At 33.7% G+C, this 14,248-nt stretch overlaps 1 protein-coding gene across 5 annotated transcripts; it reads left to right on the forward strand.

Moving 5' to 3' along the window:
* Positions 1-1,622: 1,622 nt before the first annotated feature.
* Positions 1,623-11,291, forward strand: samd9l (sterile alpha motif domain containing 9 like). Of its 5 annotated transcripts, XM_052552503.1 has the most exons (5): positions 1,623-1,665; positions 1,789-1,849; positions 6,142-6,206; positions 6,294-10,577; positions 10,692-11,291. In XM_052552503.1, the coding sequence occupies exons 3-5, from the start codon at positions 6,203-6,205 to the stop codon at positions 10,856-10,858; spliced, it is 4,455 nt and encodes a 1,484-aa protein (XP_052408463.1). In that variant the 5' UTR covers positions 1,623-1,665; positions 1,789-1,849; positions 6,142-6,202; the 3' UTR covers positions 10,859-11,291. The 5 variants fall into 5 exon arrangements, with proteins under 5 accessions (XP_052408463.1, XP_052408458.1, XP_052408459.1 ...); XM_052552498.1 differs by having other exon boundaries at positions 6,294-11,291; XM_052552499.1 differs by lacking the exon at positions 1,623-1,665 and adding an exon at positions 3,652-3,774 and having other exon boundaries at positions 1,672-1,849; positions 6,294-11,291.
* The last annotated feature ends 2,957 nt before the right edge of the window (positions 11,292-14,248 follow it).

The following is a 14,248-nucleotide window of genomic DNA, read 5'->3' on the forward strand; positions in this document are numbered from 1 at the left end:
TGTTACTTCTATTTAGTCTTTGTGAGAAAAGCATCTATCACTATTTGAACTTAATATAAACGCTTTTTTAATACTTAGTGAAAACAGTAACTACTAACTACCACCCTATTATTTTTTTTATCATCTAATCTCTGGGAAAATGCATAAGCATACACCATCTCATCTCACTACTGTAAAATAGAATGTCAAACATGTGGAATGAAGATTAGATAAAGAAAAAGGTTAGGCCTACTTGTTTTGCCATAACATTGGTGACAATGAGTGTGTATTTATTTTTTTCTTATATATATTTTTTTTTCTTATATATATATATATATATATATATATATATGCTCCTTTAACATGCACCTCAAAAAGGTGTACGTTTGTTTTGCTTCATTGTTAGCATGATGATTAGCACAAAACATGAAACCTGAAAAAATTAAAAGGTTTTTAAACTGATCAGATGCAGGTGGACCACAGCATTAATATTCTGGTGTGCTTTAATTCATAATTCATATTTTAGATGTTTCAACAGCAAAAATTGTGTTTGATGAACAATACAAATTTAGTCTTATACTGATAAAATGATTCTATGGCAAAGTAAATGCTAAAGAAAAACTAATGGAATTTCTATATCAAAAAGTAAGTTTAGGCAAAAAAAAAGAAGTAAATTCTATATTGATACTTAATTTAAGTTAATAAAACTTTTAGTTTAAAGCATAAAGTTAAAGCATAAATATAAATGTTATAAAATTAAGTACTATACTTTTTCGGAAACTGGTGCTTCCATCATGCACTGGTGCATAAAAAAAATGAATAAGTTCGGGGAAGGCCACATTATTAATCATGTGATATAGTATATACATTATATTTATCACATTAATTGCTAAGATGTTTTTAAATAACATACACTGTAAAAGCATGGTTTAGTTGGGTGGTATATTAAGTAAAATCAAAGTTAGCTTTAACTAAGGAAACATTACTTTTATTGGCCAAGCTAAAATTATTTATTTTCCTTGTACTTAATTAACATATAGATTAAATCTATATGTGAAATTCTATATAATTATTAACTTTTTTTTTGTAAAATGTAATTGTAAATTTAAATCCTACAAGTTATTTTTTAGTGTATATATCCTAGTATGAGGAAGACAATATTATCAATTTACTTTATTTATTTTTTTCGAAAAAAATATTTTTGCCTTTGTTTAATCTCTAAAAATAGCCAAATCTCTTTCTCTTTGTTTTCCTTACAGAAAAGATCAGGTAACTATGGGAACCAGGAACCAGTCTCTCCACACTGTATCTAAACTGGGCTCGTGCACATTAATACATTTATTAAATTAGATAATCTGTTAATATCAGAATTCATTATTATTCATGAACTATCTTATAATTGTATGATGTATCTCCAACCGAGATCATGTCTCAGAGCCACGTTTCCCCTTCTCTTTGTCCATACTTTACTGTAACATGTCACCACAAATAAAAGCAAAAATGGCAATAAAAGTCCATAATAACTATTTTTTACCGACTAGCTACAATAATATAATGTGGTCTGACTTATAATTTGTTCGCTGTCATTCGTTGTTTATTGAATACACCGCGTCACTTTCATCTCCATGAAATCGAAACTTAAGGCCGGATATCTGCTGCAGTGAGAAGCGATAGAGGAGCATAGAGGTACGACACACTGCGACGCTGTATAAAGGGCTTGTGATACACTTATAAACTAACAATTGTTCATGATATATTTGATTTTCACTGGTTTTTACACATTGTTTTACTGTTTGGTCCCTTTGGAAGATTCTTCTTTTATAGATGGGCGGATGAACCTGATCAGTTGCTGGAAAAACCAACGTTCACGGTAAATTGTTTGTTTGTTTGTAATCCGAGAACATCTTTAGAATAACCAAGATTTATTTTTTCACTGAAGAACGGGGCACGTTTTGCCCTAAGGGAGGGAAGCATCGGGAGTAGTTTCTTCATTTTATTGATTGGATAGCATCGGGGTATGAAGTAACGCTTGATCTCTCAAATTTTGATAAACGGTAACCGCATGTCTACTAACGTTACAAGTAAAACCGACCTCGGTAAATTGTACGTTCAAAAATAATATTCGTTCTGATTTATTTGAACTAAATAATATATATATATATATATATATATATATATATATATATATATATATATATATGCCAATAAGATAAGAAATATTTAATATATATATTTTATATATATATATATATATATATATATATATATATATATATATATATATATATATTAGGGGTGTAACGATACGCGTATTCGTATTGAACCGTTCGGTACGAGGCTTTCGGTTCGGTACGCGGTACGCATTATGTATACCGAACGGTTCGTTGGACTAATTAATAATTTTTGAAAAAAAATAGAGAAATATAATGATATGCGTTCAACAAGGTAGCCCAATAACCCAAACGACGTAACAGGCAACGCCCCTGACACCCCCGAAGAAGAAAAAAACACCAACTTATATGTTTATGTTAAGCTACTCAGTACGCGCTGAAGGCTCGTTGCAAAATGGCCAATGCGTTTAACAGACCAGAAATAGAAGATCCTCCAATAACCAACAGGTCTGGTGTTTGGGTGCACTTTGGATTCCCTTTAAAGGGTTAGTTCACCCAAAAATGAAAATTATGTCATTAATAACTCACCCTTATGCTGTTCCAAACATGTAAGGCCTCCTTTTATCTTCGGAACACAGTTTAAGATATTTTAGATTTAGCCTGAGAGCTCTCAGTCCCTCCATTGAAGCTGTGTGTACGGTATACTGTCCATGTCCAGAAAGGTAAGAAAAACATCATCAAAGTAGTCCATGTGACATCAGAGGGTCCGTTGGAATTTTTGGAAGCTTCAAAAAAAACATTTTGGTCCAAAAATAGCAAAAACAACGACTTTATTCAGCATTGTCTTCTCTTCTGTGTCTGTGTGAGAGAGAGTTCAAATCAAAGCAGCTGGATTTCCGGGTTCGCGAACGAATCATTCAGTTCACCAAATCGAACTGAATAATTTTAAACGGTTCGCATCTCTAATACGCATTAATCCACAAATGACTTAAGCTGTTAACTTTTTTAATGTGGCTGACACTCCCTCTGAGTTCAAACAAACCAATATCCCGGAGTAATTCATGTACTCAAACAGTACATTGACTGAACTGCTGTGATGAACACCAAGCCGAGCCAGATAACGAACAATAGACTGACTCGTTCACGAGTGAAGTGCACCCAAACACCAACCTGTTGGTTATTGGAGGATCTTCTATTTCTGGTCTGTTAAATGCATTAGACATTTTGCAACGAGCCTTCAGCGCGTGCTGAGTGAGGCGAGCACCTTGGGGGCCGTTCACATATCGTGCCTAAAAACGCGTGGAAAACGCTAGGCGCGTCTTTCTCCTCTTTTCCAAAGCGCTCGGGCATTCTGAAAAGTTGAGATGTTTTTACATTTTGCTGTATCTAAAACGTACCGAACCGAACCGTGACATCAGTGTATCGTATCGAACCGAACTGTGAATTTTGTGAACCGTTACACCCCTAATATATATATATATATATTTCTTATCTTATTGGCAAAATATTTGAAATATTTAATATTTATTTATTTATAATTTGTTTGTTTGTTTGTATTTAGAGCAATATCTGGTAACTCTGCATCGAATTCGGCACAACACCGAAAAAAATGTCAGGACACCGGCACTGACAGAAGGGGTGATTCTAGGATTTTCAATTTAGGGGGGCTCAGCCCACAGTGAGGGTATAATAATAATAATAGCCTAATAATGATAATAGCATTTGAGTACTGAATAAGCCAAATTATACTGGAATATGCATTATATTAAAAGTTACATTTTCAGATGAAAATGTGAAATGGTAACGTGATCATTTTATAAGGTATGCATTCAAATGTGCTTCATTTTTTTTTTTTTTTTTTTGCTGGAGGAAACAGCTGTGGTAAAATATAATTTTATATTACCGTAGTAATAATAATTCAAATAAATTATTAAAGTTGTAGTTCACCCAACCAAAAATGACAATTCTGTCATCATTTACTCACATGGTCCAAAAGAGTATATGTAATAAATTTTATTTTAAAAAGAAAAACATTGCTTTTTGTAATTCCTGTTTGATGCTTTACACAACAATGACTTTGTGTTACACAACAATTGTGTTTTTGCCTCTGAGCAAAACAGATAATTTTTTTTTTTTGTGTATACTAAAATATATTTGTAGTAGTTATTATAGCACAATTCTTAACCCCACCCCAGACCTCACTAATTTTCAAACCCTGTCTACAGGCCATGTACTAAACAATCACAGATTATGTAAGTTAATGTCAAATGCAAAAAGTTCTGTTGTTACAACCTAACTCACAACTGGTCTGGTCTGGTACCTTGTATGACGCAATCTAGATTCAAATGCATGCAATCGTATTCATAGTTTTTGGGATAAAAGATTATAGTCCAGTTATGATGTTGTGGCAGCACAGCTGTGATAAAAAATGAACTGACCTTTGGAATTAAATAAAGACTGTATGTTACATTGTATTGGCCTGGCCCAGTCAGCTGTATTGGCAATTCAAATGTATGTCTGATTCCTTATTTCAAGGGATTCGTCCAAAAACTCTGGACAAAACAGGTCTTCAATCGTTTCAAGCTATTTTTTTTATATATATATATATATATAAATCCATTTAAACGAATACATATTTTTAAATAAACTCATTTGTAACACTTTAGACATTTAGACTCATATATAACATTATAAAATGTAATAAAAACCTTAAGTAAATTAGCCTATTATTTTGTTTGGTTGTCTAATGTTTTTGTTTTCAGAATCGTGGGAGAACCACCATGATCTTTAAAATCAATTATCCGAAGTCATAGCTAAAAAAATAGGCTACACAATATATCTAATATATATAACTAATAAATTTAGCTCTGTTTCTAATATTAAAATGTAGATTAGAATGTTAAATGTACAATCTTACAGACTTTTATGTACATTATTACATCACTAAGGATTTGGTACAATTATAATGTATTATAATGCTGCTTATCATTCAGTGTGCGAAACCACACCCCAATCATCAATCACACATTTACCACATAAATCCTTTAATGTAGAACAAAAAAATTGCATGACTTTACACCGACAGATAATATGATAGGTAACTGGACTCACTAGACTCATCATAAGGGGTTTGTTTTAAAAATGTTTTATTAACTAACCCAACAGTCCCCACTCCAGTCAGTCATAACATAGCTAACTGTTTTAGCATGTTGGTTTAAAGTTTGCATGAATGCATACAATTAAATTAAACTTAAGAAATGGCAATTTTAGGTTATGTAAGTCAATAAACAATTATTTGTTTTTACAATGATTGCTAGGGGGAAAGAAAAAAAAAGATTTTTTTTCTTTCTTTCTTTCCTGAAAATGAGCTTTTTGGTCATAAAATCCATATTTATGCTCACAGTCACATTCCACTTCTCCTGTAAGCTCAAAAATATGATAAGATGATCACCACAGCTCTTTTCTGACTTGTCAAACTGACCACGTTACAGCGCTCTCTGGTCTATCCTAACAGTTGTAAAAAAAAAATATATATATATATATATATATATATATATATATAATTTTCTTGAAAAAGCAAAATGTGGGTTACAGTGAAGCAATTTCAATGGATGTGAATTGGGCCAGCTTTTCATTTGAATAGCACTCTAATATTTTTGACACAAGCGATTGTATATTTGGCTATGGATTGGAGATACGTTCACTGGTTTTAGATTCTTCTTTTTTTCAGTTTTTCTGAGCAGTTAAACAAATCTGAAAAGACATAATGAAAGGTGTTTACACATATTGTTTGTTTAATTATTTGTTTACTACTCACTTGCACCAAACCTCTAAATTTTAAGAAAAATTTATCTGTTTTTGCAAAAAAAAAGTATTGCGTTGCTTTGCAGATGTGATGCATTTTACACTAAACAGTTAAATAAATAAAAACAAGATTCTGTGTTTACACCTTTTACTGTGCATTTCTTTAATTTAATTAATCCTATTTTTCTGTGCAAAATGCAGATTTTGTATTGTTGAAGGGCATAACAATGTAATTTCCTATTTCAAGGTCTGCCATGTTATGGGTGTCTGTCTTTGAACTGTGAATTATCACTAGAAGCCATTAAACAATGGGCAAGTATAATGTGTTTTTAAGTACAGTCTTTGTTTTAAAGTTGTTTAAATAAACTTATCTCACTTTAAACTATTTTTGGTTTGCAGAAAAGCCAGAGGATCCTCCACTGGAGACATGGACTGAGTCTATGGTGAGCAACTGGTTAACATCAATAGGAGTTAAAGAAACATACATCAAAAAACTTCATGAAGAGGAAGTAGATGGCCGGATTCTTTGTGAAATTTCAGAAGAATATCTGGAAAAAAAGATTGGACTAAAATCTGGGCCGGCACTTTTGATAATCAAAAAAAGAGATGAGTTAGTAAATTCACAAAAAGGCAGTGGCAAACATTTACACAAACAAACCACTGGAAAAAATTACAATGAAGCAAGTGCAATTAAACGTGTTGACACACGAGCCGATATGAGGGAAGAGCAAAAAGAAGATTCTGAGATAACAACAAAGAAAGATTCAAAACTACGACCTTTTGATACAAAAGGTGTTGATTTTACATATGTTAAAAACAGTGTATTCCTACCAGAATCGGGGGTTGTTGATTTTATTAGTCCATGTCATGAGTATAAGTCATTTGCCATTGCTTCAACACTTGACCATCAACGACTACAGGCCAAGTTTGCAAAGGAAGTGCTGAAATTTGCTACAGGATGTATGAATGTTCGTACAAATGGCACAATACATTTTGGTGTCATGGACAGTAGAGGTGACACTGGTTATGTACATGGTGAAATCATTGGTATTCCTGTTAAGGAAAAAGATGTATACTGTGATGCATTAGATTACATAGAGAGGAGTTTCTCCAGCTCTGATAGCGAACTAGTAAGATTATGTATTGGTGAACCTCAGTTTGTTCAAGTAGTCTGTTCAAACAGCACAGAGGAACTCTGCATTGTGGAGGTTGATATTAAGCCCACATTGAGCATAGTCAGTAATAAGGTGTTCTCTGTTAGCTTGCCAAATTTCAATGAGAAGGCAAACAAAGTTCAGTTTGAGAAGAAAACTGCTTATCGCAGAGTGGGTTCAAAAACCGAACCAGTGGCAGACCTCAGTGAGTTCTACCAACGCATCAGTTTTAGGGATGCTCGGAGAGAAGAGGCAGAGAAAAAGCTTAATTTCACAGCACCAGAACTGTGCCAGAACCTGGGAAAAAAGCTTATCATGCTCATAACAGGTGGAAAGAAAATAATGGACAAGGAAAAATGGCACATACTGGTTACCAATCGATTTCCGGAGAAGGATCTGCAAAGCATAGATTTTTTGCTGAACATGAACATCTTCTGCATGTTTGATTTTGATCCAGATTCCAATGTGTCAGGGCTATGCCATGAATACAGTAAGCACCATGCAGTGAACCGGCATTTCATGCAGAACTACAAAATTCCTAGTGGCTTGAGCATCCGAGAATTTGAGAGTCATCTACGTTTGTTTGATCAAATCAGTTGGATATTTTGCAATGGACGGAATGATTTCAAAGGCAACGAACCTCCCTGTGATGAGAAGACCTGGGTTAAAACAAAAAGAACCCTCCTAAAAGATTGTGTGTCACTTATTTGCAAAGATATCTTACCCAAAGGAACCTTTCAAGTGATTTTCCTCCTTACCTCCCCTGCTGACACACCATTCCTAAACACATTCTATGAGTTCATCACTGACATGGAAGGACATGAAGACATTATCTGCCTTGCAGAATCAGAGGAGAATTTCAAGGAATGGCAGCGCTTTGCTCTAGGATCCTGTGACAGGGAAACAGTTAATAGTTCAAGTGTTGTTGGGATGACAATAAGTCAAATAAATGCAACTCTCCAACAGGTCCAGCCTACCACTACACAGGTCACCAAACGATTACCAATTCATGTCAAAGGAGAGTGTTTTCTTGATACTCGAGATGAGGAAATGAGATGTTCTTTAGAGATTCTGAGTCTAAACCACTGTGAAGAAACCAGTCCCGATCTCATTGAATCTGAAAAAGAGACAATTGAGCAGCAGTTTTACCATGGAGGAAAAGTAACTTGGATGAATCTCTGGCTTGCAGATAAAAAAATTGTCGGGGAGGTTATTCAAAGAGATGCTTACAGTGAAGTCAACAGTCTGGTGAAGGACTGTCTTTGTTGGAGTTTGGATCGTGCACCCATCAGCTGCATCAACATATACCATCATCCGGGCAGTGGTGGTAGTACAGTGGCAAGGCAGATACTGTGGAACAACCGAAGAGATCTAAGGTGTGCAGTTGTAAAACCTTCATACTCAGCAACAGTTGTTTCAGAAGATGCCATCTGGCTGCGAGAATATGAAGAAAAAGATCCTCAAAAATGCCTCCCTGTGCTCCTACTGTTTGAAGACTGTGATAAAGAGTATTTAGAAGATGTCAAATATGAATTGGAAGTCGCCATCAATACAAAGAAAATAGCCCGTGGCACTCTCTGCTTCATCCTGCTGAGTTGTAGGAGATCTCACAATCCAGAGAAAATGTGCAAGGAATCTGTTCAACAGAATGTTTCTATTACTCATAAGCTATCAGAGACAGAAAAAAAGCAGTTTTCCAAAAAAAGACAAAGCCTTGAAAAACAGTTCAATCCAGAATTCATTCTAACATTTGTCCTGATGAGCGAGGAATTTGAGAGCCACAAAATTGCTGAATATGTGAAGCAGTTTGTCAAGCATTTACTGCAAGGCATTAATCCTGACTCTGTTGTTACTAAGCTTGTCCTGTATGTGTCATTGCTCAACACTTACGTGCAGAACTCATTCATCTCTCAGTCACATTGTGAAGCTCTCCTGGCTCTTTCCTTTCATTTGGATAGATTTAGACAATATGCTTTTGAGACTTCTCTAAGTGAGCAAGCTAGATTGGTCTTAATACACTTGAGAGATGAAAACACCTACATTAACTCGATCAGAATCATTCATCCACTGGTTGCCAAAGAGCTTCTTCAACAACTGGGTGATAAGCAACAACAAAGTGATCTTGCTTTAGATCTTCTCAACAATGACGTGTTGTTTGAGCACAGGTTTGGTAAAGATCAGTACATTAAATTCTTGCGGGATCTGTTCATGACACGCAGCAGGATCAGCAAAGGTGATAAACTGGACACCTTTTTCTCCCCGCTAATAGAGCATGTAAGAGAGAAAGAGTGTCCAGATAAAGCTATTGAGCTTCTCAAGGCAGCTTACAAGCGTTTTAATGAGGATGCATTTTTTGCTCAACAACTGGCTCGACTCAATTACAAACATGACAGATTTGAAGAAGCAGAACAGTGGGCAAAAACTGCAGTAGCAAAAAGGCCAAACAATTCCTACTTTCTTGATACAAAAGGTCAAGTGTACAGGGAGTGGTTTGCAGCAAAATGCAAAGCTATGGACCAGGATCAAAAAACACCCGAAAACACAGTAGATGCTTTGGAAATGGCACTAAAAGCCATTGAATGTTTTCAGGAATGTAAGAATGCAGCAATGCAGGAAAATGAGACCATGAACAATGCTGGCCTTGTTGGAATAGTAGAAGTAGGATGTGCACTGCTAAAGCTAATGTCCACTCTTCACGTGTTCTCAAGAAAAAAGCATTCCGAATTCATTAGATACCTCCTAGATACAGATTATATACCTGTTCAGATAGAAAAACCGTGGGAACATTTTCATTATAGATTGAAAAACATCCAAAAACTAATGCTGGAGGCACTGGAATGGATTTCAGTAGACTTGAGTTACTTCCAGACGGACCTGAACACAGATGAGGAGAAGACATCTGAGACTGTTGAGAGGACCATAAAGCACCCCATGCACTGGCTGGTGAATAAGTCTTCAGCTTATGGTAAATACTTTAGTGGTGCTTCTCAAAATAAAGATCAAAACCCAGAGAAGTTAAGTCCTCTCATGAAACGCATGATGATTTATTACTATGGTGGGGGGAACATTACAACTATTTTTTCCCTCCTAACTAACCAGAAAGATGGTAACCCTGTCATGGTTCTGGAGAATATTATTTCACTTTACCCAAGCAATCCAATGAGGGCGAAAATGCCACAAGCAGACCTTGTGAACTACATAGCATCACACTTTGCCCTAAGTTGCTTCTCAACTAATTCTCCCAAGCTGGCTGCATTTCAGGATCTACAAAGGCTGAGTAACCAATTTCCTAAAGAGAAACCAAGATGCTTACCTAGTGCTCTTTTCTTACTTGTCTTACTTTTCTGGCCAGAAGAGCATGACACAGAAGCAGAGAAAGAACATAAGTATGAAACTGTGCTCTTTGCTGTTGAACACCTCCAGAGACTCTATGACAAGAAATTGAAAGACATCCCTCCAAGGAAAAAGAGGATCTACACTCATTTCTTCCTGAGCAATGGGACTGGGTTTGAAAAGTTTGTCCACAAGAGTAAGTTTGAAACAATAACAAAAGTGCTCTCAGTTTCAGAAAAACGCCTGAAATGGTTTAGTGGAGAAGTATGGAAAATGCCAGAAATGTCTAAATTGCTGAAATGTGTCACAGGCTGGACGGAGGATGAGAAGGTATTTCTGGAGGGTCCCAAAGGAATGAAATTTCATATCCCAGCTCTGAAGACATCCTCAGTACCCCACAACAATGAGAATGTCACTTTTTACCTGGGCTTCACCCTGAAAGGACCTGTTGCATACAACATTACAGTACAAACATAGACAGATGTACATTTAGTGTAGATTAGGCAGCGAATATGTCTTGCTCATCCAAGAAGAAATGCATTTAGTGCTGAGGAAATACTCAATTTAGCATGGTTGGTAACTTGTATTTTTTGTATGTTATTTACAAAATTTTTACACCTGTCAGCTGTCAGTAAAACTTTAAATGGTAAAATTGTTGAAATATTGGGAGATATGTATAATTCTTTTGTTGTTGTTGTTTTCTGCACTTAACCAAAAACTGATACTGGGAAAATGAAAAACATGGATGGAGGGCTATTGATTTTACTATATATTTTCTTCTGTAGACATACATTTCCACATTTTTAATGGTTTTATATTTTAACAATCTTGGTATTTTAGTTTATAGTTTATTGCATGAATGATAATGCTTTGTAAAATAAAAAAAAATGCATTTATATTTGAATATTCTGGAAGTGCTTATTTCCATGCCGTACTAAGCATTGTTTTTCTTAAAAATATAACTTCATATCTTCATAACTGAAGTTTTCAAAATTATGTTAAAAATGAAAATCAAATATCTTCTGTGGAAGACATAAAATGTTCATCCAGTCATTGCAGTCTGAATGCATTTTGTTTGCAAGTTTGTGTCTTATGTATTTGCATACCTTCATGCACATTGTTCATGCAGACACATTACAATGCCATTTTCCTTGAGGCTATGCAGAGTTGCAGACATTTTGCTGAAGTCACTGAGCAGGAATGACAAGTTAAAGGTAACCTATTCAAAAAATATTCCACCACTTCTTGTGGGTGGGTTCAAAACTGCTAGAACCCATGCCCTTTATCAATGACATCATATCAGTAACCATATTCACAAAACATACGATATTGGAGAATATATCCATATAGCTATTTAAACTATTTGCAATGGATGCAATAGTTCAGTTAAATTGTCAACACGTGCAAGTGGTATTTGAGATTAATTAATGTATAAGAAGGGTAATACTTTGTCTTTATTCTTGTTTCTATTAGTTAGACAATGTGCTATAAAGAAATGCTGCATTGATCTAAAGAAATTATCAATATATAGGTAAATCTAAAAGCATGACATGTTCGAACGTGTACATGTTGAGACACAAGTTTGAATTCATTGTCTTAACTTGTTAAAATTGTTTGTCTTACATGCAAAAATGTACATCTTTGCTGTTAGAATGTGCTTGTCATACGAAATGAATGCATTTAAAATTGTTGTCAGACAAACATGCTTCACACATTCTAAAAAGTGAAGCCAACAACATTTCCATCTTGTGGCTGGATGCAGTATAATCAATAACCCCACCCTCTCAGTCTTAAGAACAATGTTTGAAGGACTTGGTCTTCTGTCTCAACCACATTTGTACTCGTTCTTAACTCAGTCTCACTAAAAGCACTCTGGATGTTTTTTACAAGAAATGTCAATTTATGGTCATATGGACAATGGTCTTAATATTAAAGTATTTATTGATTCAATATAAGGCCATTTTCATGCAGTAGACGTGGTGTTGGTCATGACTCCTGTCTCTTCATGCCTTGGTCTTGGTCTCAACTGGGTCTTGGTTTAGGTGGTCTTGACTACAACTATAGTTTGGGCCTCACTTTTCTTTAGTGGAAGGAAGTAGAGAAGCATTGTCCCTTTTTTTAAAGACTATGGTTTAAAAAAAATGATTCATAGGTTTCAAAGCTTCATGTCCATTCGTGTCCATTCCAGTGATGAGGTATTTTGATTTTTCTTTTTAAATTGTTTTATTCATTTATAATATATTATTGTGTACATAAAATGTAATCTATGGCTACACTGTTAGATGACTGGCTGTAATTTATGAGTGAGTTTAAACATCTTCAGTTCAGTATTCATAAAAACTCAACGCACACTAAATCCACACTGCTTCATAGTGTTATTTGAAGCTGTCCCATCATACATCATGTTCTGATTATGTTTATGTTGACTTTGGAAACAACAATCAGTGTAACCCATTGGCTAAAGACCAGAGCCCAGGAATATCCTGCACACAGTAAAACACTAAGAAAATTGGTAATAAATGCAAAAGGCCCTGCAACTCTGTAGTGCAGATGATGACTAAAAGAGATAGTTTTTTAAGTCTATACTTTATATACTTTTTTATATCTGCAAAGTGACTTAAACGTTAATGGGACAGTTTGCACAAAAATTTAATTCTATTGTAATTTTTCATATGGAATTTTTTTAAAGAAAGCCAACTCTACTGCAGCGCTTGCCTTGAAGGAGTTAATGAAGGTGTGAAGCCACTGGCAAACTACCAGGAACAATGTTAATTTCATTTTAAGAGTCCCACTTGATATAAAGGCAACAGCTTGTGGGTGCGTGCGTGTAATTGCACAAACAGTGCAGAGAGTTTTGAGATTCTTTAAGAACACAAAAGGGAGCTACGCCAACTACACCTTTGATAAAATATTTGTCTTGCGTATTTGTGTGTTTTACAATGAGTAAGCTCATCTAAAATGTCATTTTTTACAAACACTGATTGTATTTCTTTTTTCTTTTTTTCACATTTGGCATGGCACTTTAAAATAAAACAAAACCTCTATGAAATGGGACGTAAATAGCCTGAAAGAAAATATGAACAGAACACACAAAATTAGACACTGAACAGAGATTCTTGTGAAACAACTTTATTTTTAAGTAAAAAAATAAAATAAAAATTTGATTAATATAATCTAAAAAGGATGTCCATTTCCACCTAATGTAAAATGTTATATGTAATTCGTACTGATGTTCAACATTTATTTATACATTATATTGTATAATTAATTTCTTAATTTACAACGTTTGGTTTGCCTTTATCAAATAAAATAAAGGTTTTGCTATGCTGAGATGTTACTTAAAATCATCTAAATGCTGTAACTTGCATAAAGGAGGAATTATGTAACAACAAAATATCACATTGGACAAAGATCTGTGTGTAAACGGCATATATATATATATATATGTATATATATATATATATATATATATATATATATATATATATATATATATATATATATACGTATATATATATATATGTATATATATATATATATATATATGTATATATATATATATATATATATATATATATGTATATATGTATATATATATATATATATATATATATATATATATATATATATATATATGTATATATATATATGTATATATATATATATATATATATATATGTATATATATATATATATATATGTATATATATATATATATATATATATATATATATATATATATGTATATATATATATATATATATATATGTATATATATATGTATATATATATGTATATATATATATATATATATATATATATATATATATATATATATATATATATATATATATATATATATATATA

This window comes from Carassius gibelio, chromosome B3, assembly GCF_023724105.1.
Source record: "Carassius gibelio isolate Cgi1373 ecotype wild population from Czech Republic chromosome B3, carGib1.2-hapl.c, whole genome shotgun sequence".
Classification (NCBI taxonomy): domain Eukaryota; kingdom Metazoa; phylum Chordata; class Actinopteri; order Cypriniformes; family Cyprinidae; genus Carassius; species Carassius gibelio.